This window comes from Lipophrys pholis (assembly GCF_963383615.2).
Source record: "Lipophrys pholis genome assembly, chromosome: 12".
Classification (NCBI taxonomy): domain Eukaryota; kingdom Metazoa; phylum Chordata; class Actinopteri; order Blenniiformes; family Blenniidae; genus Lipophrys; species Lipophrys pholis.
The window spans coordinates 11686943-11711471 of NC_137641.1; the positions used below are offsets into that span (position 1 = coordinate 11686943).

Sequence of the window (24529 nt, forward strand, 5' to 3'; positions counted from 1 at the left end):
ATATCAAAGAGTTTAAATAGAAATGAGGATTCTATTTAATATATCCACTGAAAGTGGTCATACAAATCAGCAGGTTGGTCACAAATTGAATGTCTGTTTTTTTTTCTCCTCAGTGACGCAAAACGGATCCTTCTGCAGGTCATCAAACTAAGGTCCCAAGACTGGGGCAGAGTCTGTGCAGCTTCCAGCAACACCACGCCAGACAACGACTCCAACTGCTTCAGGGTCAGTGTCAACTTTGGTTCACTGTGTTTTTTTTTTTATGCCTTCTTCTGCCGAGCTCACATGCATTTCAGAAACTTTTTGTGTACGAGCAAAGGGACTTGTTGAATGACAAATGAGAAACAGTCTCGACAAGAGAACAGTATGAACTGATGAAGCCACCTGAATAAGAGGGAAACATCTTCCAGAACAAATGACCAAGTCCAGTTAACCTGATTAAATTAGCTTGGAGACGCCTCCTGCCTGGACCAATGACAATATGTACAGACTTCATAGTCTTCTGAACTCAGCGGCACGCCACAGAAATGTTTTCAGTGATGTTTCCGCTCAGCACTGAGTAAGTGGCATTTAGAATTTGAATATTGACTTGGAAATACAACTTATGACAAGTACGTTAGGTCGAGGCAGAATTTAGACCAGTATTATTAATGCTTAAATGAACATTTCATACCACCTAAAATAAACAATGGGGTATTTCTGAACTCCTGCTGGAACAGTGCCATCCACTATAGCACTGTCTTTTACAGTAGGTTGCACATGTACATTCTACATACCTCTACTCCTTCTACAGTATCCTGAACTTATCCTCTGATTTGGCTTAACAAAATAAATACAATTCATTTGGTGCGCTTCTGATAATAAGTATGGAAATGTGGCCTGAGACTTTAGTCCAGAAATAATAATACTGGGATTGTGTCTATAAAGTAAAGTGCCTCGATTTTGTGAAAGAAATTGAATCCAAAATCTGCTGCACTAATTCGAACTTTACAAAAAAAAAATGAAACAAAAGAAGTCCAAAGTAGAAGTTTTCTTTATTTTGAAGAAGAGCGCTGTGACTTCTTCCTCCCTGTGTCCTTCTGTGGACATTAACAGTGTCTTTCCTCTCTTTCTCTGTCTCTTTGTTCCATATTGTATTAATTTCTTGATTTATTTACTCTCCCTTTCTCTGAACTTTCTCTGCATTGTCCTGAGCCTTTCCATTCCTCTTCCTTCATTTACTTTCACATTGATCCTCCATCCTCTGCTTGTTTCCTCCAGTCGTCTCCTCCATTGCTGTCCTCTCTATCTGACCACACCTCATTGGGCTCCTTGTTTCTGCTTAATCCAGCATTTTGTCCTTGTTTATTTGTTGATGTGCAGCAGGCCGATTTATTTTTATCTTTAATTTGTATGATCTTGTCCTTCTTGTGTGTTAGAAATCGCCTCATGTTGATGAGGAACAGGACAAAGCAGTACTTGCGAACCTCCTGGTCCACTTCCTGGGGAAGCTGGATGCATCACCAAAGTCATTTGCGGCTGAGATCGAGAGCATGACCACCGCGCTCAACTCCTGGGTCACCACTGAGGAGCGGCTGCAGGAGCTGGTGGAGCAGCTCTTCACAGAGGTTGGGAGACACTAGCTCCTCATTTAAACAATTTTTGACCACTATCACCTCCGACAGAAACACGTAACTATATGAGGTGCCATTGTTATTTATTAAAGTTTTTTGTTTTTGTAATTGCAGTCAATTGGCATTCCAAAATTCGCGAACACCGCAGCCAGGATGTGTAACCACCTGGCCCAGCACCTGACGATCAAACCGCCCAGCGGGTCGTTCCGCCAGCTGCTCCTCAAAAGGTACGTTCAATTTAATGATTTGATCTGTGCTTATCTTGAATTCAGAGAAAAGCTTTTGACTGATGACACCCCTCATCAGCATGATCTGTTTAAATTTAGATTGCCATCTTTTTATTGTTTTGATATAGATGCCGTCTGGAGTATGACCAAAGGGATGTGGCGGTCCGAGGAGACGCAGAAGTGCGCAACAAGTTCCACCTGTTTGTCCACTTCATTGGACAGCTTTATCTGCACCTGGAGGTAATAATACACCTGTGTTGCCCCGTGTCTGTGAGGTTCTCTTTTGAAATGCTCTCAGGATTTTTGTCATCATCTTTCACCTCTACAAGAGGTGTGGCTGCATTAGAGCATTGCCTGAAATACAAAACACGTTTCTACAAATGTTTCATGATAATATTTGAGATTGTATAAAATCTTAAGAGTGTCTAAAAACCTTTTTCCACCACTGTAAATACATAGCCGTTCCTATTACATTTATTCATATTAGAGGAAAAAGTCACAAAAAGATTGTTTTTTTTTCACCATAATAAACACATGTATTGATGTTATTTTAAGGTTATGAGTGCCAAAGGACCGGCAACCCAAGCCAACATCTTTTGCAAAGGTTTAAAAAACATTGTGATCAGCTTGTTATCGCACCCAGTGAGAGCCAACATCAAATGTGCTGCGGAACTGCTCCAGGTACGAAAACTGATTCAAATATGTCTTTAAAATGTTTGTATGACTGTTGAAGTTTGGGCTGGCATTCATGCAGTAAAACACAATGTGTTTGAAACTTATAGTGTACAGGAGCAGTTCTTGAAGACGCCTGGACAGCAGCCAAAAAGCCATACATGGATGAGCTTATCCAGCACATAGAAAACGTCCTCCTGGAGGCTGAATGCAGCAGGTGTGTATGACACTATGGTCATCTGTGTGGATTGTCTGCCGAAGCTCATCATTAATCTTTTATATGGTCTTCACAATAAGTCAATTTGAGACATGAACATAAAAACATCTTTAGATGATCGTTTATCATCAAAAAACATTATAATATATATCAAAGAGTTTAAAAAGAAATGAGGATTCTATTTAATATATCCACTGAAAGTGGTCATACAAATCAGCAGGTTGGTCACAAATATAATGTGTGGTTTTTTTTTCTCCTCAGAAACGTAAAACTGATGCTTCTGGAGCTGATAAAGTTGAGGACCAAGAACTGGGGCAGAGTGTGTGCTCCCGCACCTGCCTTCACAGAGGTCCTCTGATGCCTCCATATTCTGAGCGTGATGCTCGAGAATAAAGCCTTTAAACAAAGTCTTTCTGTCAGGAGTATTTTATTGAGGCCTCAAGACACACCAACAACACAGTCCCAGCTGAGTCTGCCTTAGAGTGTGTCCTGTGCAGAGTTTGCTCTGAGCATTTTAAGGAAAACAGAAGGGAGCATAGATAATAGACCGTAGATAAGGTTTGTACAAGGACAGCACAGGTACAAGAAACATTTCAGGATCCTGAGAAAAAGCTGAATTCTTCAGTGGCAGATAATCATTTTCCATAACAATTGTTCAGAGCACCCAAAATACCACGATTCCTTTTTAACAGACCAAGTACAGATCATATCGTGTGTACCGTGAGTATTTATGGAGGACTGAGAAGGTAGAAGAACAGTTTGTCTTATAATTGCAAGGTTGCAGGTTCACTCCCATCTCCCCCTCTTTATACGTCGAAGTGCCCTTGAGCAAGACATTTTACCCCAAACTTCTCCAGATAGTTGGATTGAGTGTGCATGTTGACCATAGCATGAAACAAAACCCATATCCTATTTCTTTGTACAACAAGGGCCAATGGACCTCGATGTTGCAGAAGAAAAGGTTGTGATGGAAATAAGAGCTCAGGATCGATCACAGCCTCTATTGAACCATTGGACCTTAAATGAAAAGCAAAACACAATATCATCTGCTGTCAGATATTCACCCATCACTCTCTCATGTTGGTGATAAAATAACTGGATTACTGTGTGTAAATACACATCCTCTCTCTAAAAACACAACTGAACATCTGGTTTGAGGTATTTACAGGAAGGCCTTATGGGAAGGTCACTGCAGAGCATCAGAGAAACGCCATGCAACCCTCTGGGCTTCCTGAGCTGATGAATAATCTCTGGGAGGCTAAAAGGGCGAAGGTCCAACACACAATAAAATAAAATGTGTTTTATCTAGATGTGGCAACAATTTAAGATCAGTAAGTTTCATTGAAAGTTAGAATTTAAAGCGCCGGGAAGCTCAAAGCTTAACAAAGAACTTCATCAATGATGTAATTGATAGTTTGACATTCCAGTCACTCTACAATTTGGACTTATTCCAACCTGTGATTAGATACTAATGAGATGTGTTCATACTTGTTTAAAAACAATAAAAGTTTAACTGCAAATCAATTCAAACAAATGTTTTGTTACAATTTAATGAAAGTGAAAAAGTCAAAGTTTATGACCCTCTACACATTGTAGAACAGTTTTACTTTGTTTTCCTATTCACACAACAAAAACACATCATTTTCCAACCAAGAGGCGCCTTTCTTAGCCTCGCATGTTATGAATTACATCATTTCTACGGTTTCAAAAGAAAACAGCAAGAGCTGACATCCATTTCAGAAACATTTTGTGTGCGTCCAAAGAGACTTGTTGAATGACAAATGAGAAACAGTCTAGACAAGAGAACAGTATGAACTGATGAAGCCACCTGAATAAGAGGGAAAACATCTTCCAGAACAAATGACCAAGTCCAGTTAACCTGATTAAATGAGCTTGGAGACGCCTCCTGCCTGGACCAATGACAATATGTACAGACTTCATAGTCTTCTGAACTCAGCGACACGCCACAGAAACGTTTTCAGTGATGTTTGGTAACTCTTAGCATCAGTAAGATGTCATGCTCGTGAGATTGTTGAGATTTATATTTTTTATCTGTGCTCACTCCACATGTCTCAACGGTACCAGCATTTGAGTGACAAATACATGCCAACTATTGAAGAGTGGCTCACACTCCCATTCACATCTCCAGGCACTTGAAAGTAATCAATTATTGAATCCAAATGTTATTGGATCCAATCTGCATGTTTGCAGAATGAGAGGAAACTCTTACACACAGGGAGAACATGCTGATTGCACACAAAGGCTCCAAGGCCAACCCGGAGCGAGTTTGGTGTCAAAAAACTAAGCATACACAGTAAAATCGCCTCATCAGTGAATTTCTGAAATGTAATCTCTTTTGAAATAGCCTGCAATTACATGGAATGATCATTTGTACTGAATAGGCTTTAACAGAAGACAAAGCATTATTGAGGTGGTCTAAAGCTTTTTAATGATTGACAGCTTCCCTTCTTGGTTGCTTGACAGCGGCCTACACCTCCACAGTGGCTCATTGATGGTGTGACCACTACATCCACTCAAGGGAAAACAGAATGGGTGATCATTTGACACCTCCATGGAGACGGCCCATGTAGAGAGTAGAATAATAGTCAACACTGCGAGGACCTCTCGCTGGCTGAGCAAACAGTCGGTGATTGTTTCTTCAAGTGGCCCATTATGAAAGCAGCATGTGGATGGGAGAGTTTTGTTATAGCTCCGAGCACGTGACTCACTTTAAAGCAGAGCTGCAAGGACCGAATTATAAACTTGATCTGTTTCAAAATTTCGGGTACAGGAGGGTTCCATGATCTGGGAAGGAGGAGCACTTGCTGTCAGAAACGTACACCGACCTACTGCTGTTGGTATTTTCATCTTTTTTGGAAGTACACTTAGTTCCTGCCTTACACACACACGTTTCTTTTTCTCTTGACGTGTTATATCACTCTCTCACATCAAAATAGAAGTTTGCATTAAAACGTGGTCCCTTATTTTCCATAATTTCTTGAATAAGCATGACATTCCACCAATCAAGAGATTGTGTGACACTATTCTAAATCTCAATATCTAAACATGTTTCTGACAGTGTAACTGCTTTTTTTTAAATGTTTCAACAGAGAAACACTAACTAACTCAGTAACCTTGAAGATCCTTCACACCTCTGCTCCAGTGAGATTTTCTGAAGATCTGCAATTGATGTAACAGTGTGTTTACTTGTCAAACTACTGCTGGTTTTAATCAGGTTTCATTCAACCATATTTAAAGATGTGTGAATAATGTGCTATTTCATTCATTATACAGTCAATTTACGATTTCTGCCCACAGTCCCAAAACCTCCCATCCATTTTCTCTCGCTTATCCTTTTCACGGGGGTGGCAGCCTGAGCACTGTCACCCAGATCACATTGCACATATGAACCCACTACCTTGAGATTGTGAGTCTCATGCTCTACCAACTGAGCTAGCCAGCCAATTCTTAACCCTAAATTGTGAATATGAGTGTGTGGTTGTCTGTCTCTCTGTCCTGTGAAGGACTGGTGACCTGGGTGTACTCTGCCCTCGTTCATAGTTCGCCCTGTGCGCCTGAACAGAAAAAAGCCGTATAGAAGATGAATGGATGGATGGATGTTTATATATATGTTATTATGCTTTGTTTTTAGTGGTCTGGCCCAGTTCAATTTGGGGCTGAATGTGACCCCAGAATTAGAATGACCCATGGTTTATTTCAGATTGACAATGTATTATGTTGTTGTTGTTGTTGTTTGGGGTAATAAGCACCTCATTACTGGCTTACCTGGTGTTTGTACAGTTTTATAATCAGTTTTATAATCGGCGCTCTGAGCCCGGATGCCACGAGGTGGTTCGAGAGATGGCAGAGGGATGTGACGAACGAGGAAGTGAGCTGGAGGAAGGGGGAAGGACATTTGAATGTGAGGGGAAGGATTGGAGTACGGCAGGTGGGAAGAGATTAATTCGGACAAAACGTAAAAAAGAAGAGGCGACCAAAGACGGAAGAAGTGAAGATAATTACTGGAATTCAAATAGTGAAAGGGAAGAAGACAGAACAAAGCAAATAAATGAATACAAAGTAATTATAAAGTTAAATCAGCAAGAAGCGTCATTCTGAGATTGGAATCCGATCAAATTTACAAAAGTAATAAAAAATGCAAATGGAGAAGTTAAAGATGTGAAGCTGTTAAGAAATGGATCACTGCTGATCTTTTGTAAAGATGGAGCGCAGCAAGGCAAAGCATTACGAATAAATAAGATGGAAGGCAAAGGAGTGACTTGTTCTCTTCCAGAAGATAAAAGAGGAACTTTAGGAGTCATTACAGGTCCAGTATTCCTACAGGAGTGACAAATGATGAGATTAAACGAAACATAAAAGGTACAAAGATTCTGGATGTAAACAGACTGAAGAGGAACAGAAATGGTGAAAAACTCAACAGTTCATCAATAATGATGAGATTATTATACATAGGGTATATATTATACATCGGGTTCATGAGCTATGGAGTGAGACGGTATATTCCACCACCGCTGAGGTGTTTAAAATGCCAGAAATATGGACACATAGCGGCAGTATGCAAAGGTAAACAGAGATGTGGATGGTGTGCAGGTCTACATGAATACGGGATGTGTGAAGAAGGAGCAAAACTAAAGTGTTGCAACTGAGGAGGGGAGTATCCGCCGGCTTATCGAGGCTGTGAGGCAGGGAAGAGAGCTGAGGAAGTGCAGAGAATCAAAGTAGCGCAGGGAATATCATACGCAGAAGTAGTGAAGAAGGTGGGGACAATCAGACAAGATCCAGCAACAAATGCAAACATTGAAAAGAACAATGGACCGTAAAGGATGTACTAAAAGTAAGGATGAGATGTCAACAGTGAGCAAGCATGACTTCATCCTGTTTATGGTAGAAGTGATAAACTGTACAGCTCAAACAAATAGTCAGACTGATAAAATTAAGATCATTGTGAAGCAGAAAAGTATCTCAACATTAAAGACATGGGGTGGGAAGAAGTGAAGGAAGTATTAGCTGGAGGAACCCCCAGCTCTCAGGCATGGCCTGGAGGAACCTGATGGTACTAAACATACTACAATGGAATGCTCGACGGTTGCTAGTGAAAGGACAAGAATTCAAAACTTTTGTAATAGAAATATCAGAAAAGCCACAGGTTCTATGTATCCAGGAAACTTGGTTAAAACCACAGTGGGACTTTAAAATAGATGATTATGTTGGACCAAGAAATTATGGGGATAATTGAATGGGAGGAGGGGTAGCCACATCTGTAAAGAAGGGGATTAATTATAAAATGGAGAAAATAAGTCAGGAATATGAGTTAATAATTACAAAAATATGGATAGAGAGGAATAATACATAAATGTTCCTTATTAAATCTATTACCTGGATTGAAATAATTAATTATTCATATAAGGCAAGTGGGAAATTAAAAGGAAAGGTACATTATGGGGAAGTAAAGGGACTGATACAAATGGTTTAGCAATAGAAGAGTTCTAAGAAGAAAATCAAATGGTTTGCATTAATGATGGAAATGGTACAAGATATAACAGCCCAACTAATTCTGAAAGTCCCATAGATTTCACTCTCATATCCTCTGATGTTGCAGGTATCAGTACGTGGTGTGTACTAAATCAATCAACGCCAGGGAGTGATCACTACCCAATAAAAACTAGGATTGGAGTTCAGCCAAACCAGGATAAAGGAAAAAGACCAGCGAGATGGAAATTGGATAATGTAGACTGGCAAGCTTTTCAAATTGCAATCGAGGACAAAAGCAGGAATATTGAGAAGGGAGATATGGAAAACATTGAGGAATTTAATGAGGCTATAGTCAAGGCTGTTGTACAAGCTGCAGAGCAAACAATCCCAGAAACAAAAGGAACAAAGACGAGGAAAACTGTCCCATGGTGGGATGAGAGATGTAATAAAGCAGTTAAAGCAAGAAATAAAGCATTTAGACTTCTTAAAAGACATCATACATTTGAAACATTAATTCAATATTAAAAAAAAGACTAAGGAGGAGTCTGGAAAAATATACAAATAGCAAAGCGTACTGGAGACAATCTTGTAATAGGACAGGGAGAGAAACACAGCTGAAAGATATACGGGGAATGATTCAGAAAATGATTGGAGTGGAAAAATAACTCTGGATTACCAGCAGTACAGGTTGGTAACACAACAGTAATTGGAGCAGAAAGAGCAAAGGTTTTAGCAGAAGCATTTGTGAGGATTCATAGTTCTGAGAATTTTATTGAAAGAGCAAGGATGAGTAAACAAGAAATGATGAAACAGAATCTAGGAATTAAAGACAAAAGACAAGTTTCAGACCAAGAAATGGATGTACCATCCAGCTTATATGAACTTAGGAGATCAGTTGGGAGTGCAAAACAGACAACACCTGGAAATGAGTTTGTTAGCTCAAATGAGTGATGGAGCATTATGGGTGGTGTTAAATCTATTCAATAAAATATGGGATATGGGGAAAATTCCAGATCAGTGGAAGGAAGCAATAATAATACCAAAAGCCAAGCCGGCAAAGGATCCATCAAACCAGCAAACTATAGACCGATAGCATCGGCATCGCAGTTTGGGAAAACTATGGAGGAAATGGTGATGGAAAGATTGAATTATTTCTTAGAAAGGAAGAATCGAATATCTGAATATCAAAGTGGTTTCGGAAAGGGCGGGGAACGATGGATAATATCCTGAGCTTAGAATCGAAGATTAGGAAAGCTCAGGTTAATAAAGAAATGGTGATTGCAATCTTTTTTGACAAGGAGAAAGTCTATGATATGTTATGGAAAGAGGGTCTCCTAATCAAGCTGGATAAATTAGGTATAAAAGGAAAAATGCATAATTGGACAATGAGCTTTTTATTTGAAAGAAGAATAAAAATCAGGGTTGGCATGGACTATTCAAAAATATATCATATAGAGAATGGAACACCCCAGGGGAGCGTATGTAGCTCTACATTATTTAATGTCATGATAAATTATATGTTTAAATAAATTGATTCAAGTGTAGGAAAATCATTATTTGGAGCTTTAAAGGTAAGAGGGCGTAATTTCAATTATTTACAGAAAAAGCTACAGGGGGCAATTGAGAAAGTGGAGCAGTGGGAAGAGAGCAGGGGGGTTAAATTTTCTGAGTAAGACTCAAACAATGTGTTTTTATGGATGGTATAAGGACAGAACATTGAAACTGTATGGTCAAGAAGTTGAACAGGTTAGAGTAGTAACATTTCTGGGCATGTGGCTCAATGAAAAACTAACATGGAACCATCACATTGATAAAATGACAGAAAAATGTAAAAAAGTGAATAATCTATTGAGATGCCTTTCAGGAAGAGACTGGGGAGCATCGAGAGCATCACTCTTTAATATCTAACAGGCTATGATGAGAGCAACAATAGATTATGGATGTACAGCCTACATGTCAGCAGCAGAAACATCTTAAAAAATTAGATGTTCAACAAGGTCAAGGACTGAGAATATGTAGTGGATGTGGACTTGCCAGAGTATTTTGTTACTGCTGGCCCTGACTGAAACACCACCGCATGCTACTGGTGTTTTCTGACTCGGACCTGTAGATATGTGGTGTGGTGAATATTGGCGCGCTCCGTTCTTCATAGTACTGGTACTCCTGCAGCTCCGGGGTCGCAGGGTGCATACTCTGGGATGAGTGCTGCTCAGCAAGCCAGGCTGAAGGGTGAACTTCTTTCAGATACTGCTGAGTCAAGACCTTTTCTGCCTTCACCAACTGAGAGGGGAAGGGCAGCATCTGCAGGCCTGAGAGAGAAATGCAACATGCATTGAGACCCAACAAGAATGTCAGGAGACAGACGGTTTTATGCAAATATGTGCATAAACCTAGAAGACTGTATTCCAGAAGCTTACCAGGTGATGTATTTCCAGGAGAGGTGCTGCTACAGCATTGCTCTGGTGTAGAGTTCTCTGTGTGGCTTCTTTTTTTTGAATGACTCCTAGAAAACAAGAAAAACACATTTAACATGTTTATTCCCAGTGAGATTTTAAAGTTTAGTGTGTATTTGTAGACATAAATCATCCGAAAACCATAACAGTTGAAAAAGCATAAAGTGATTTAAATGAACGGTGGGAGGTTATTCAAACACTATCCCAAAAAAAAAAAAAAAAAGACATTAGATGCTAGAAATGAGTTCTTAACACATTTCAGGAACATTTGATGAACCAAAAATGTGTTTTTGATGGCAAGATATGCTTTTCTAAAGTCGTTTTCTCTCATATCTAGTTTAGTTTTTAGCATTTCCAGGATGATCCTTTAGTCTCACGGCCCTGACTAGTTGTCCCAGAAGAAAGACCAGAGTGCTTTAATTTTATATATATATATATATATATATATACACACACATACACACACAACTTCGTCCCACCTCGTTCTGGATTTCTTTCACACAAGTTCTTTCACTTACCTTTTCACCAACGAATTGGTGCCACCTTCCCTGAAAGCTTTGGCAAAGGGATTGTGGGCAATCTTCAACATGGTGATCTTAAAAAAAAAAAAAAAAACGCAAGAGCAGATGGTTAAAGTGAAACTCTAAATCCTACGGGATGTTCATGTGGCTGAGTGCAGAGAAAAGTGTGTACCCTTTGATTCTGGTAGGCTGTGACTGCCGTGAAGACGGTCTCTGGAAAGGTGAACGTATGAAAAGAGCCCCAGCGTACAGTGTACGGACTGTCTGCAAGAATCACGTGAAACCTCGGGTAGTATCGCTGCATGGAGTGCACGATGAACTAATTAGGGCGATAAAGGAGAAAGACATTGATTAAATTCAAATGTACTAAAACATGCAATCTTAAAAAAAAAAGAAAAAGGAAATATGGACTGACGTGGCCGTTCTGATCCAAAACGTTGTTGGTGAGCTTGATCTTGAGGAACGATGATGACTGCTTCATCCAGTGACTTCCTTTCGCAGGGGAGTTAGGGTGCCGGTACGTTCGGTAGGGGGGCTGAGGCTCCGCCGTCCCTGCGATTTCCCAACGCTCGTTTCTCCACTACAGAAAAACAAACGGCACGAAATGAACCGGTGAAAGAGGTGTCACGCAACACCCATGGCTGATTTAAAAACAATCATTGTTCTTCCTCTTTACAGTGACTCGCGTCACAGACAGTCTTCACGTGTGACGGACTTACTGGGGAAAGAAAGCTCTGCTACAACCCCTGAATGTGTTACTGCTTTAAAACTGTGAGGGAAGCGGCGTCCGCGGCCAAATGGGGCACCGCAAAAGAGAGCTTATGCATGTAGAAAAGGTTGCTTCTCATTCAGTGACTGCGAATGGGGAGACATGGTAATTGATTGGGCCTCCTGCCGAGAGTGCACAAACAGGAAGCATGGAAAGGCTTTGATATGCAGGAGTGAACGGCCAAGGAGTAGGGAGGCAGCTGACCGGCTGCAGATCGCCAGTTTAACTACCCATGAAATAAAAACTAACAAATCAAATTGCAGGAGAAAAAAAAAACTAAACTAAACAAAACAAAACACGAGAAAGTGAATTTGTAACAGCTGCCTGCGCCCTTACTTTGTATTTGTAGTTGTCTGCAGGAACCATCTCCACCATGACAATATAATTGGCTCGAGGCTCGAGGCCGGTCAAGCTGACGCTGCAGTGTGGAAACATTCTCCTGAAACAAAAAGTTAAAACAGCAAAGCTTTAATACTGAAGTATGTGCAAAACTTTCTAAAATCTCAGTCACAGATAACTAAAGTCTTCTTTTTTTTTTTTTTTTTTACCTTCCTTGTTTTGTAATGACCATCTCTGTGTCGACGCTGTGAAAGGACCTCCAGAGATCTGCGTTCTCCAGGGTCATCTTTACAGAGCCCTGCTGGTAGGAGGCCGCTGTTGAAGGGGTCGAGAACATGCTCTCGTTCGATTTGGAGTCTGCAGAGACAATATAAAACACACATATGAAGCGATGTCAGCCTCTATAGATCATAAAACAGTCTTATTGAGTTTATAGGAGCAAATGAAACAATTTTTTTGAAAAGAATTACACAATTTAAACTGTTGGTTTTTTTGTAATGTATTTTAGGAAAATACAAACGTACAAGACCCAATAAAACAAGCTTAATTTGATGTGGTGGCTCAAACACTGGAATACATGTGCCTCTGCATTAGTACACAATCAGGCAGATGAAACACGACTGAAAAATGTCATGACCGAAGGCGTCTTGCGACCTCCAATCACAACAGCACACGTCTCACTTTCAACACACATATATCCAAAGTCACACATAGAATTATGATTAGATAACCTGCGTTTACCAGTGGTGTTGAACATGTTCCTGCTCCCTCCTGTTCGCAGCAACAATCCGGCTCCTCAAAGTTTTGAATCCAGGCTCTGATCTGAATTTCTCCAGCTGGGCTCAGATACTTCAGGGGTTTGAAAGATGTGGCCTGTGCACGTGATTGGTCTGTGCAGAAAAGGTGGGGTTTGAACAGCCTTGGGGGGTGTGGGGGGTGGGGGGTGGGGGTAAAGGAAGAGAAAACTGGAAAGGTGAGACTTGTACCTGATGAGTGCTTTTCCAAAGTGTTTCGGACACTTGTAAAGCCAAATTATTTCCAATATTTTCCACAAAGAAGGTTGTTTTCTTTTGTTTTGTAATATTGTTTGTGAGAGTTTAAAGGAGATTTGAACTATTAGATATGACTCTTCTAGATTCGAACAAACGAAACATATTCAACTCCGGGTCACAAGGGATTCCCCAACCCCCAGGGCTTTTTGTATTTGCATACCAGAATGAAAAGATTGGCTTGGAGCTCCGTCTGATAACATTGATTCATGTAAATCAGCAGTGTTGGTTGGAGGGAGTTGTACTGTATGGAAATGAATGGGTACTTCAACACTCATGACGGGCAAACAATTTGTTTTCTTCTATCTTTCTGATGCGTGCGCTTAAATGGACAATTCCAATAACAATGTCAACAACTGAACATACATTTGCTCAATCTAAACCAAAATGTATTAATACCCCTACTTTCTGTGAGACATCCACTGTAGGTAGGAGAAGCTGATTATATTTCAATAAGTTTATGCACAAAATACACCTACAAAACACACTTTGCTTTAAGTGATGTGATTACACTTTGATTATATCTAAGAGACGATTTGGCCTCTCGGAGGGAGCCGATTGTAGGACAACTCGTCCACGGGTGAGATTTCACAATTTTTATGGGAGAAAATAAATCACAAGTACAATGTACTTTTACATATTGTTATTTCTAATTGATATTTTATATATTTTTCATATATCTAGTATATGTCCATATTTATTTAGTATTGTAATATGGCTTTGTTTCTCTTTGTTTACCATTCTCTTAATGATAAACAAACTGGGCTATGTGCATGTAAATACATTTTCATGAATTACTTTTGATGAGAAGCTCAGTTGAAATATAAATATGAATATCCTGAAGTCAAAATTAGCAAAAAAAAATATTGGCATGACGTATAAAATCAGGTCAGTATTAGATCCAAATTCACTCAACTTGTTATATAACTCCCTCATTCTTCCATATCTGTGTTACGGTGTGAAAATATGGGGAAATAATTATAAAACACTGAACAAATTGTATTTACTTCAGAAAGAAGGACATTAGACTCATAAATCAAGCTGATTATTATGCTCCAACAAATCCTCTGTTTGCAGTATCAAAGACGCTAACAATACACAATATAATCGATGTTCAATACACTTAAATGTTTTTATGTCAAATATACAGAATAATCCTTCCAAATGGGTGAAATATACTTTGAAATCCTTCAAATCAATAATGCTGAAAGCACTAGTTGTGGACGTGATGTCCGGAAAGACATGCTCGACTTGTCCAGGGTTGCAGTTGCCCCCCCCGCCGCCTTCCTCTATGCATTCATTCTGTCTCCTGCTCTCCTGTGGTGAGTCTGGGCTTTCCAATGCAGAAGCAGTTCACAGGTCATTCAACTTAAAGAAAAAGAAAGAAAAAGTAGACAGAGGACATCATTGATAATCAACAACCCTGAGATCTTTTCTTATGAGTCAGCGCTCACAGTTGACGCAGCCCCATACTAAATTCTGATGGAGACCGTGTTGGCATGAAAGTCAGCTTTAAGAATGACCAAGACAATGAAAGACTAAAATAATACATTTGTATGGATTTGTTTGTGTTGTGTCCTTGCGTACCACCTACAATGTCTCTTTTTGGTTTTGACAGTGAGTGAGAAAGAGGCTCAGGGCTTCTTCCTGCTCCTCATAAAGGCATGTTGAAACATTTATTTTCTTCTCAAATCAACGTCAGACTTGAAGATGGAATTTTGTCTTTTCCTGCCCGTGGCATGTATCACCTATCCAACTATGCAATAAAGTCAAGGTTACGGCTCAAAAAGAGCCTGCTCCTGCTGATGCTATCTGATCGGAGCTGTGGAAACTCTCAGGAGTAACTTAACATTGGTCGTTTCATTAACTGAAGTCACGGCTTCACCTAATGACTGTCAGTGACATTGCAAAAGCAAAGCAAGCAGGAGGATTTTCCTCTGCAATGCATTTGTGGTTTGCGTTTCTGATGCATCGACTCTGCTGCAGCGAAAATAACTCAAGATACAGGAAATGTGGTTTCAGCACTTTCAGCAAGCTGCTGGTAGAGGATGCAGTGCACGACCCGAGCACGGGAGGTTCAGAGAAGTGGCTCCACCACTTGGAAGTGGTGGAATTGCGAGTGGGTGGAAGGAATGAGCCTTACTCCTTCTTTCAAAGCATTACTAATGCTGAGATGCCCCTCGGAATGGGATATGTGGGCTGGTGTGGGAGGAGAGCGTTCAAAGAAATGTGTTTTCAATCGACAGACTGAACGGAGAGGCCTGCAGGTAAAATGACTAATTTGTCTGATTGAAGGTGGGGAAAAAGTCACCTGTAATCCAGATTAAAAGAAGTGTTTTGATGGAGAATACTAAGAATACGGCTTTACACAGACCCCGAGACTGACTTTAGAAATATCCACCTATGTTACCATAACAGTGGGATTATATACAGCGACTCATGATGGTCTTCCGATGATGACCAAACTCCCACAGGAAAATATCCTAATCTGCCTGGAGAATTATTTCAAAGCTGTAATAAAACCCAGAGAGGACTTTGCAACGTTTTCAAATCCTCTCAATCTGTCTTAGTTGCTTCGCTGAAATCTACTTAAACGCACCTTGAAATGATTTCTAACTACATAATCAGAGGAGGCCGTGTCTGTATTCTAAGAAACTACACAAAACAGAGGTAAATTATAATGAGGAAAGCAGTGAAGGGAAATATAAATGTTGATTTGGACCAAAAAAATTCACAGTAGCAACACAAAGTGTTCATAAGATGTGACCTGATGTACTCAAATCCACACCATTACAATAAGCTTAACTATATGTAACTATAAAATATCTAATATGTCATGCATTCTTATTGCAACGCAGTCAACAGGGGGTTTTGGTGAAGTCTTGAAGCTGCTGTTTCAGTGACTGGTCCTCCAGTGTGAATGACATCACGTGAAAATAACCTTGCCGCAGGATTACGATATAAGGCGACGGTGAGTCCTCGCAGCGCCGTTCCTGGCGAGATAAAACCTGAAATGAACGGCTTTGTTTGACCCCACAGTTGGAATGACCAGAGTGACGCATCCAAGGAGGACCGTGACACATAGAGTTGGGAACATCACCGGCTGAGAGCACAAGATGTCGGGGAGATGACATTTACAGATGTGAATGCCATTTTGCATACCTCAGAATGTGGAGGGAAAAGATGACGCAAATGTCCACGATGACACGGACGCTGGACCTTTCAGCATGGCACCAGACTGCAGCAACTGCAAGATGTACTAAACTTTATTTCTTTTGAAAACTAAAGCATGGAAAATCACATTTCAACTGCACGAATTAGAAAAGAAACAAACCCAGACAATTCCACATAAGTAAGCCAAGGTGACGGACCAGGACAAAGAGGGGGAGACTTTGTGCTTGAGCTCGTTGGGGTTAAGAGATAGTAAGAGAGAAAATGACAGCAGAGAGAACAACAATGAACATGTATGCAGACGGCCCAGACCACACTCTGGATGAGTGGAGGAAACCCAGATTTCAAACTCCAAAGGCCACAGCCAGCGATCCTGCAGGAAGGTAGAAGAGACTGGAAGAGGAGGAAGCTTGACGTGAGCAGCCCGCAACGATGGCGGACAATAGGTGTTTGAGAACTGAGATTAAAGAAAGTGCGATGAAGCAGGTCTCCCAGTTCCTCCAGCAGCTTAACTAAGCGAGTGGTCCAGGGTGAACTGGGCCGGGTCAAAACCAAAACCTGCCTCCGATCGGGAGAGGAAGGACGAGACCGTAAACTCCTCAATGAAGTAGTAAGGTAAGCTTGTCCTTTCTTCTAGTCCGTATAGAATTAGAATATTCAAGCAGATTAAAAAAGTCTGAACTTTCTCTAGATAAAAAGAACAATTTGCAGTAAGTTATCATTATAATGTAATGTATATACTCTATATTATATCTATTCTAATCTGCCATAATATTAATGTACTTATAAAGAAATATATGCCTCCTAATTTATCTCTTCAGGACAAACATTGTTTCTTGCATTCATTCCCTGGTCTGCTGAGCACTGCGACACATACTGGAGAAATGAGCTTTTCTGCTCTGAATATAAGAGCAAAGTACTCTCCCACAAAGCACTTCGCCAGTGCATACTTTTTTCTGAAGGAGCTAAATGATATTAAGGAGACTACAAGGCGTTTTGCTAAAGAAATACATCTTTATTACAAAGGAGAAGCCATTTACACGCGGTCAGCTTTTGCTAAATTCTGGTATTTTTGCTTGCCAATGTTTCAGCAAATAATCTTCATTTGTCTGTAAAGTTTACCGCTGCGCCCCTCAGGCGATGCCGCGTCGAGTGTGCATCAGTCTAAGTTTGTGGTCTTCACTTGTGTGTAAAGGTCGCGTCAAGGTGGCCTGGAACTTCAAACATTCCGAGGAAATCATTTCCTGCGAAGAAGAATAAAACAAGTCATCAACGTTCGGTGTGAAAGGCGTCACAAATTAGAGGAAATTGAGACGGAATTGGTGGAAAGGGTGGAAAGAGAGAAATTAATGAAACCATTAAACTGAAAAATTAGAGCAGAAGGGAAAGTATGCACAAAAGAGAGAGCGAGAGAGAGAGAGAGAGAGAGAGAGAGAGAGAGAGAGAGAGAGAGAGAGAGAGAGAGAGAGAGAGAGAGAGAGAGAGAGAGCGAGCTCTTCTGCAGACATGAAAGGGCAGGGGGGAAAAAAGACCGAAAGACTAAAAGGTAAAGGGTAAAATCCTCCAAAGATCATAATAGAGATGTAAAAACAGACTCACGGGAGTTGTAAAGGAAGATTTGTTTCTTTTAGCAGTTTCATCAAAGGAGTCAGTGTTTGATGGTGGAACATTCTGACTCAAGTATTTGTAGATTTGATGTGAACATGAAGGGCTTCAGGAGGGCACGGGAGGACAGACTTTAGTCAAAGCTTCTGAGTACAAACCCTGAGAAATACCTGATAAGACATCCCAGGAAATCAGAACTGAGAAATCTGTAGCTTCCAGGAATCTGATGAAACACTTCCAAGAAAAAATACCAAAATGGCTTTAATCAGCGAAATGACCTCCGGTACATTTTTACGTGTATAATATAATCTATGATAAGATAAAATAGAGGTATGACCCCCTGAAATTAGAATAGAATGTTATTCATCACAACCTCAAGCGAAATACATTATCAAGTTTGTTAAATCATGTCGAATTCAGTCGTGAGATCAACTGTCTTTAACAATTAGCTGAGTTGCCTGACATTGTTTTTGTTTTTTGACCAGCAGAGGGCAGCACAGCGCAAACAACAGGTGTAGAGACGTTTTCACAGTCTTACCGTCGCTCAATGTCCAGAATTCAAATTTTACAATAGAGAAGCAAGATTTAACGTGTTTTTTTTTAAATCTGTATATATCTGTTGTAGATATCCAAACGGTAGTATTTGTTGCATCTATGAAAAATACAGAACCACAACTTTTCATCACAACACTTTTTTTTTTTTAATACCTTCATATATTTTTGCCACTTTAAGAGTCTCAGAGTGTTTTACACTTTTCACATTTACTTCCATAGAGAGCTGGGGTTGTCAAACATAAAGCCCATGGGTCAAAACCAAACCGGCACGCCAAACCTCCAAGAAAATTGTAAAAAGTTCTAATAAAACATTAATTTCTAAACAAGTTTCTTGAGATTATTGGTCTCAAAACAACCCTGAGAACCGAGCTGAGGTATTGGTTGTGCTGCTATGAAAGATAGCTGCCTTGTTGGGAGCAAAGTAACCTCAGAGCCATGCGGTCAGGGTGAGTTTGTAAAAACATGCATAATGCAACAGCTATAGGAGAAGGTTTTTTGTTTTTACCTTTCACTGTATTTTTTCACCAGAAGGTTTCATTAGAATTGGCTTTATGTTGAGATTGTAGTCAGTTTCAGTTGTAATTATTGAGTTTTTTTAAAAAATATAGACATTTTCATCACATGTGCTCTGCGCCACAACAAAGAAAAATGGTTATTATGGCACTAATTTACCCGTCCAGCCCACTCAAGATGATATTGGCCTGGATGTGTCGCCCTGAACTAAAATGTATTTGACACCCCTGATACAGAGCAATGTGAAGCTCACTTTTTAGTTCCCCAAGGACACTATGACGCATGAGATGAGGATCGAAACACAGGTGACCCACTCCAACAACTCGGCCTTAAATGAGAAGAACAAATAAACAGAGATAAATCAAAATTCACTGGCATGGATAGGCCTACTTTGGACTAAGCGATATTTAATTGTAAACAATGATATCGGAAACGTGTGCATAAATAAATAAAATCTAAAGCAGGCAACTTATAATTTGTCCTATTTAAAGTAAACGTGCAAGAAAAGTATAAAAGGAGAACTGCACTACTTACTTGAATTTATCCACGTCAGCTTATCGTTTACTGAGATCAGGCCCTCAACTGTAATCACCTGTTTGGATGTTTGGTTTGGCTATTTTAGTTGACGTAATGTCACATGTGTCACTTTTAACGCCAAGATTGGAGTCCTTTAAAAAAAAAAAAAAGTGTCTGCTAGGCAATAGAATAAAAAATCAAATTAAAGGTATTTTCTATTTATATGTAATTTTGCGCTACAAGAGCCACGGCAGAGAGTCTGAAGAGCCTCAGGTTGCAGCATCTGACCGAGACCATGAAGCCTTAAGTAACAATTCATCATCTCTCTCACTATTCATATCGCTTAAATAACTTTTAAGACGTCCATATTCCTCATTATCAGTAAGACTTTGATGAAACGAGAGGCTGGAATGTCAAAGTGTCTGTAAACAAGTAGGAAGTAAATCTTCCAGAGGTTATTGTTGGCAGTGGTTATATGAATAATTTGAAAATAATAAAGTGATTATTTCCACTTCCACTTTTAAAATGGAGTGAAGGTAAGCCCCTCCTGCTTTGATGATGTTTGCTCACTGGAGGGGATTTACAGACTGTGATAAAAGTAGAGACATTGTTCACTCAACGAGAAGAACAGAAGCTTGGAATCAAAAGAAAAATACAACAAAGCAGGTAAAAGTAAGACTCCTGATTAAACTTTCTTACTCAAACAGAAGTAAAAAGTAATCTCAAGTGTACTGGAAGTTTTTAAAAAAAAAAGGAAGTAGCCTTTTGAAACACATTTCTGGAGGCTGTTCTTTTTCTTTTTTAAATTTACTTTGAGGTGGTATCTTAAAAAAAATCCTCCTAAATAAGAGTATGAATGGAGAATAGCTCGCCCTTGTGAAATGTTCCATGTTAGGTCGTCGTGTAGCTGACATCACACTCTTTCCTCTGTGGTCAAGCAGCGCTCTTCAGTCTTTCCCGTCATGTCAAAGTGTCTTTGCACTGATAACAAGACAGTGTGGTGTGTTTTTTTTGAGTCACCACCCTTTTCCAATAATGTCCATATCGGAAGCAAATAGTAGTAGTGTGTGTCGTCTTCCAGGCCCATGGTCGGTGGTCTGATAACCATCCCCACATGTCCATGTGCCCCAGTGGTCCTGATTTAAGACACCGAATTTTTCAGGTTGAAATAACCACTGTCAGCACTGGTGTGAATGTGTGTGTGACACAAAGTGTTCTGAGACTTCCGAAGTTGGTAAAACAAATTATATAAGAGTCACAACTCTCCACACTCACTTTCTGTGTGGAATTGGATCCCCCCCCCCCCCCCCCCCCCCTCCATGTGTAGGAGGGATTTATTGAGGTAATTTAGTTTCCCCTCTCTTTGTGTTTGTCTAAGGATGAACAGGCAACCTGTCCCCTGGTTGCACCTCTGATGTCGCCCAGAACAGCTTCAGCCCCAGATGACTCAAAGTTGGGAAAGATGGATGAATGAACCTGAAACTGCGTCTTGTGAGACATGAAACAATCTGGGAGTCAGACCGAAGACCTTCTGTCTCTACTTTGATAAGTGTCTCTTGATGAGGCCACTGTTTCTGTTGATTAAGAAAACTAGTTTGATGTTTTTGCCGGGCATTGCATCTCACAGTTAACAGCCCAGCATATCTCTCCTGGAGTTTTGCAGGAAATTGCTCCGGCAGCAAATATTTCAGCCTCAGTTTGGTTTGCCTCAGCCTGATTGATTGGCTCTGCCCGGCCTACAGGAACCTGCCAGCGATATTAGGTGCAGAGGCCTTCAGGTGTCATTTCCGGTTAAAGAAAAGGCTCCATGGCCAAGATGGCGGTATTCCACACGTTTGAATAAATCTACATATTTGGAACGCACAGCATTTAGTCATACTAGCAGAGGTTGTGTGCGAGGTGGATATTAGGATTTACGACTCATGAATCTTTCATGTTCAATTATACCTGGACTGCATGTGCTGAGTACACATGAGAGGTTTTCCCACCCCGTGCAACTTTCGTGGGTGTTTTTTTCACCGTCTCATTACCCGGCGACACCTACAAACATTGTCACTTGTTAGGCTCTCAGAGCACCGTGTTGGGTATTCAGCAGCGGTGCAGGCTTCAGGGGGTCCCTCGCTGACTTGTTTGATGTGCGCGTTGAGCAAAAATGGACCGTCGCGACAACAGCTGCTCGTCTCCCCCATGACCCCCGCCACCCCACGGTGTATGGAGCACCACCCCCACCCCCATAACAAAAAAACCTACAGCAGACACACAGGAGGAATCATATGCACGTTTGTGTGTGGGGTTAGCCAAGCTACCGCTGGCACAAAGAGAGTGTGGAAGCGTTTGATACAGAGCTCGGTGCAGAATTCAAAGTACCGCAGAGCGTGAGACTCCCCGTCTGAGGCAAACACACACACACACACACACACACACACACACACACACACACACACACACACACACACACACACACACTCCTTGGATAGCTGACTTCGTGAGGACTTTCACTCACACGTTGCACTCCGTATCCGCTCCACCTAACAATAACCACGGCAGCTATGCAACCTCAGCCCTCCCCCTAATCTCAAGCCTATAAACATGTCTAACCCCCAACATAGCCTTTAATCCTCTGCTCAGCTAAACCGAGCTCACTACCCACTACTGACAAGTTGTGGAATCAGTTGTGAACGTGATTTCAGGACAATAAAGTGGAGAAATCATGTCCGCTCGTCCTCGCTGTGTTAAAAAGTTGAGTCACTTGCAGTGTAAAGCTCCACCTGTTTCCTATAAAGTTACTTTCATTCAAACAAATCCTATCTTGACTCTCATAAGTCTGCAGAATATTGTGTGCTCAAGTAATTTGTACTTCATAAGGAGGTCAGATACTAAAGTACAAAGTATGTAAACCACATATACACTCACAAACACAGAGGAACACACATTTTTAAGCCAAATACAAATACAAATACATTGACTCCCATTTAAGTTTCCCCTGTTATCTTTGTCTAAATTCAACCATAACTACTTACCTAAACGTTATTCAGAACTCCAGTACTGCACGTCTTCACAGAAGACAAATATATACGACAGGCATCTGATTTTTAACTCTCCGTATTTTGAATGTGTAAACAGCTTTAGGCCAAAATGAGGATTTACCAGCACTACTTTGCATTGTAAACCAAATCTACACAAAAAGGCCTGGCCGGTATTTGAACTAATCCAAACTCTGGGTCTAATTCCAAGCTTGTGCACTCCGGTAGTGCAGGAGGTCGTCTGATGAGAGTTTCTTACCAATACTGTCGCCCCTCCAAATAATGAACTTTAGATCATTTGGATAAATGCTCTGTAAACAACTTGCATGATTGTGAAATGAAGGCTAAGACTGTTGAGCCGAAGTGAAATAAACAGACGCGTCTTTCAACAGACTGCAGGAATAGCAACTGCTTGGAAACTGTCTGGATTATGTGCTTACTGATAAATTGCTTCCTTATCGTTGTCGCTGTCTCTTTGGAGATGACATTTCATTTTCCCCTCCTCTATCTCTACATCTGTTTGCCTTTTTTTTTTTTTTTTTCCCCCCTAAGTGTGCCGGTGGTTTTGTTTTCTGGCTGCCTGTTTTTGCAGTTTCTTCTGTTCTCAGTCTTATACCAGTCCATTGTAGCAATCTGTCATTTTCCCCTCCATTTGTTGCTCCATTTTTACTACACACTTTACTCTCTGTAAACCTGCAAGTTTCCATCCTTGCAAGCAGTTCCTCCACAGACTTGAATATTTTAGCTACAGAGTGATCGATTGGTTCTGTCTGGCCCATCTGGCGACACGAGCAGCCGGAGCACCGTCACCCATAGAAGTTGATAACTAGAGTCTGAAAATGTGACGTGCCTGCTCTCATAATATTCCTGTAATAACCAAGTGAAAAGCATGTAATTGGTTTGTTAATTTTCATCCGGCCAAACAAGACACACACACACACACACACACACACACACACACACACACACACACACACACACACACACACACACACACACACACACACACACACACACACACACACACACACACACACACACACACACACACACACACACACACACACACGGCGAGTGACCCATCCCTGCAGCTTTTACAGGTGGGTGCAGGTGCTCTGCTGGTGGCTGCTAAGCCACACTGGTTAATTAACGGCACTCGAGTGTGTCGAGAGGAAGGAAGCAAAAATCGCTGCTGTTGGCAGAAAAAGTGACTGAGTGACTTCTTAAACTTTTAAACTCCATTTTCTCTTCAACCCCCCCCCCCCCCCCCCCCCCCCCCCCTTCTTGTGTGGGTCTGCAGCCTGTGGGTAGAATCCATGAACAAACATGCGCACAGACACCGTCGTAGATCTATGCATGATCAGGACATCAATGAAGCTCAATCTGTGTGTATTACTTGTGTGTGAACATGTGAGTCCACCAGCCAGGGCCGACGTCGCCTGTTTCACTTTGATAGGCAAGTAAAAAAAATATCTGAGCAGGTGAATATTTATGCATGAAGTGACTTTTTTCTTTCTTTTTTTTTTTTTTAAAACTCCTTGATAGTGTTTTATTAAGTAACATTGGTATGCAGTATAATCCTGTGCCAGCAGATCACTTCATAAAGCTGCTCGGTTTGAGAGCGCAGCACGATCGGCGCGAAGTGATTTGCATTCGCCGATAAACAGCAGTGACCATTACAAGAGAAAGCGCTCTTACGAACATCAGAGAGATGGAGAGCGGCTCCCCAGTTGGTGTCTGCAAGCTGTCGTGTTACCATCATCTGTCTTCTAGCCCGGGCTCCCGCTCAATAA

General features: G+C 40.8%; 1 protein-coding gene across 1 annotated transcript; it reads right to left on the reverse strand.

The window, feature by feature from the left end:
* Positions 1-10268: 10268 nt before the first annotated feature.
* LOC308117926 (T-box-containing protein TBX6L-like) lies at positions 10269-13061 on the reverse strand (the record flags this gene model as incomplete). The annotated part of the gene is made up of 8 exons (XM_080477046.1): positions 10269-10531; positions 10640-10722; positions 11194-11270; positions 11369-11515; positions 11612-11776; positions 12302-12404; positions 12514-12661; positions 13046-13061. The coding sequence occupies 8 exons, from the start codon at positions 13059-13061 to the stop codon at positions 10269-10271; spliced, it is 1002 nt and encodes a 333-aa protein (XP_080333172.1).
* Positions 13062-24529: the final 11468 nt, after the last annotated feature.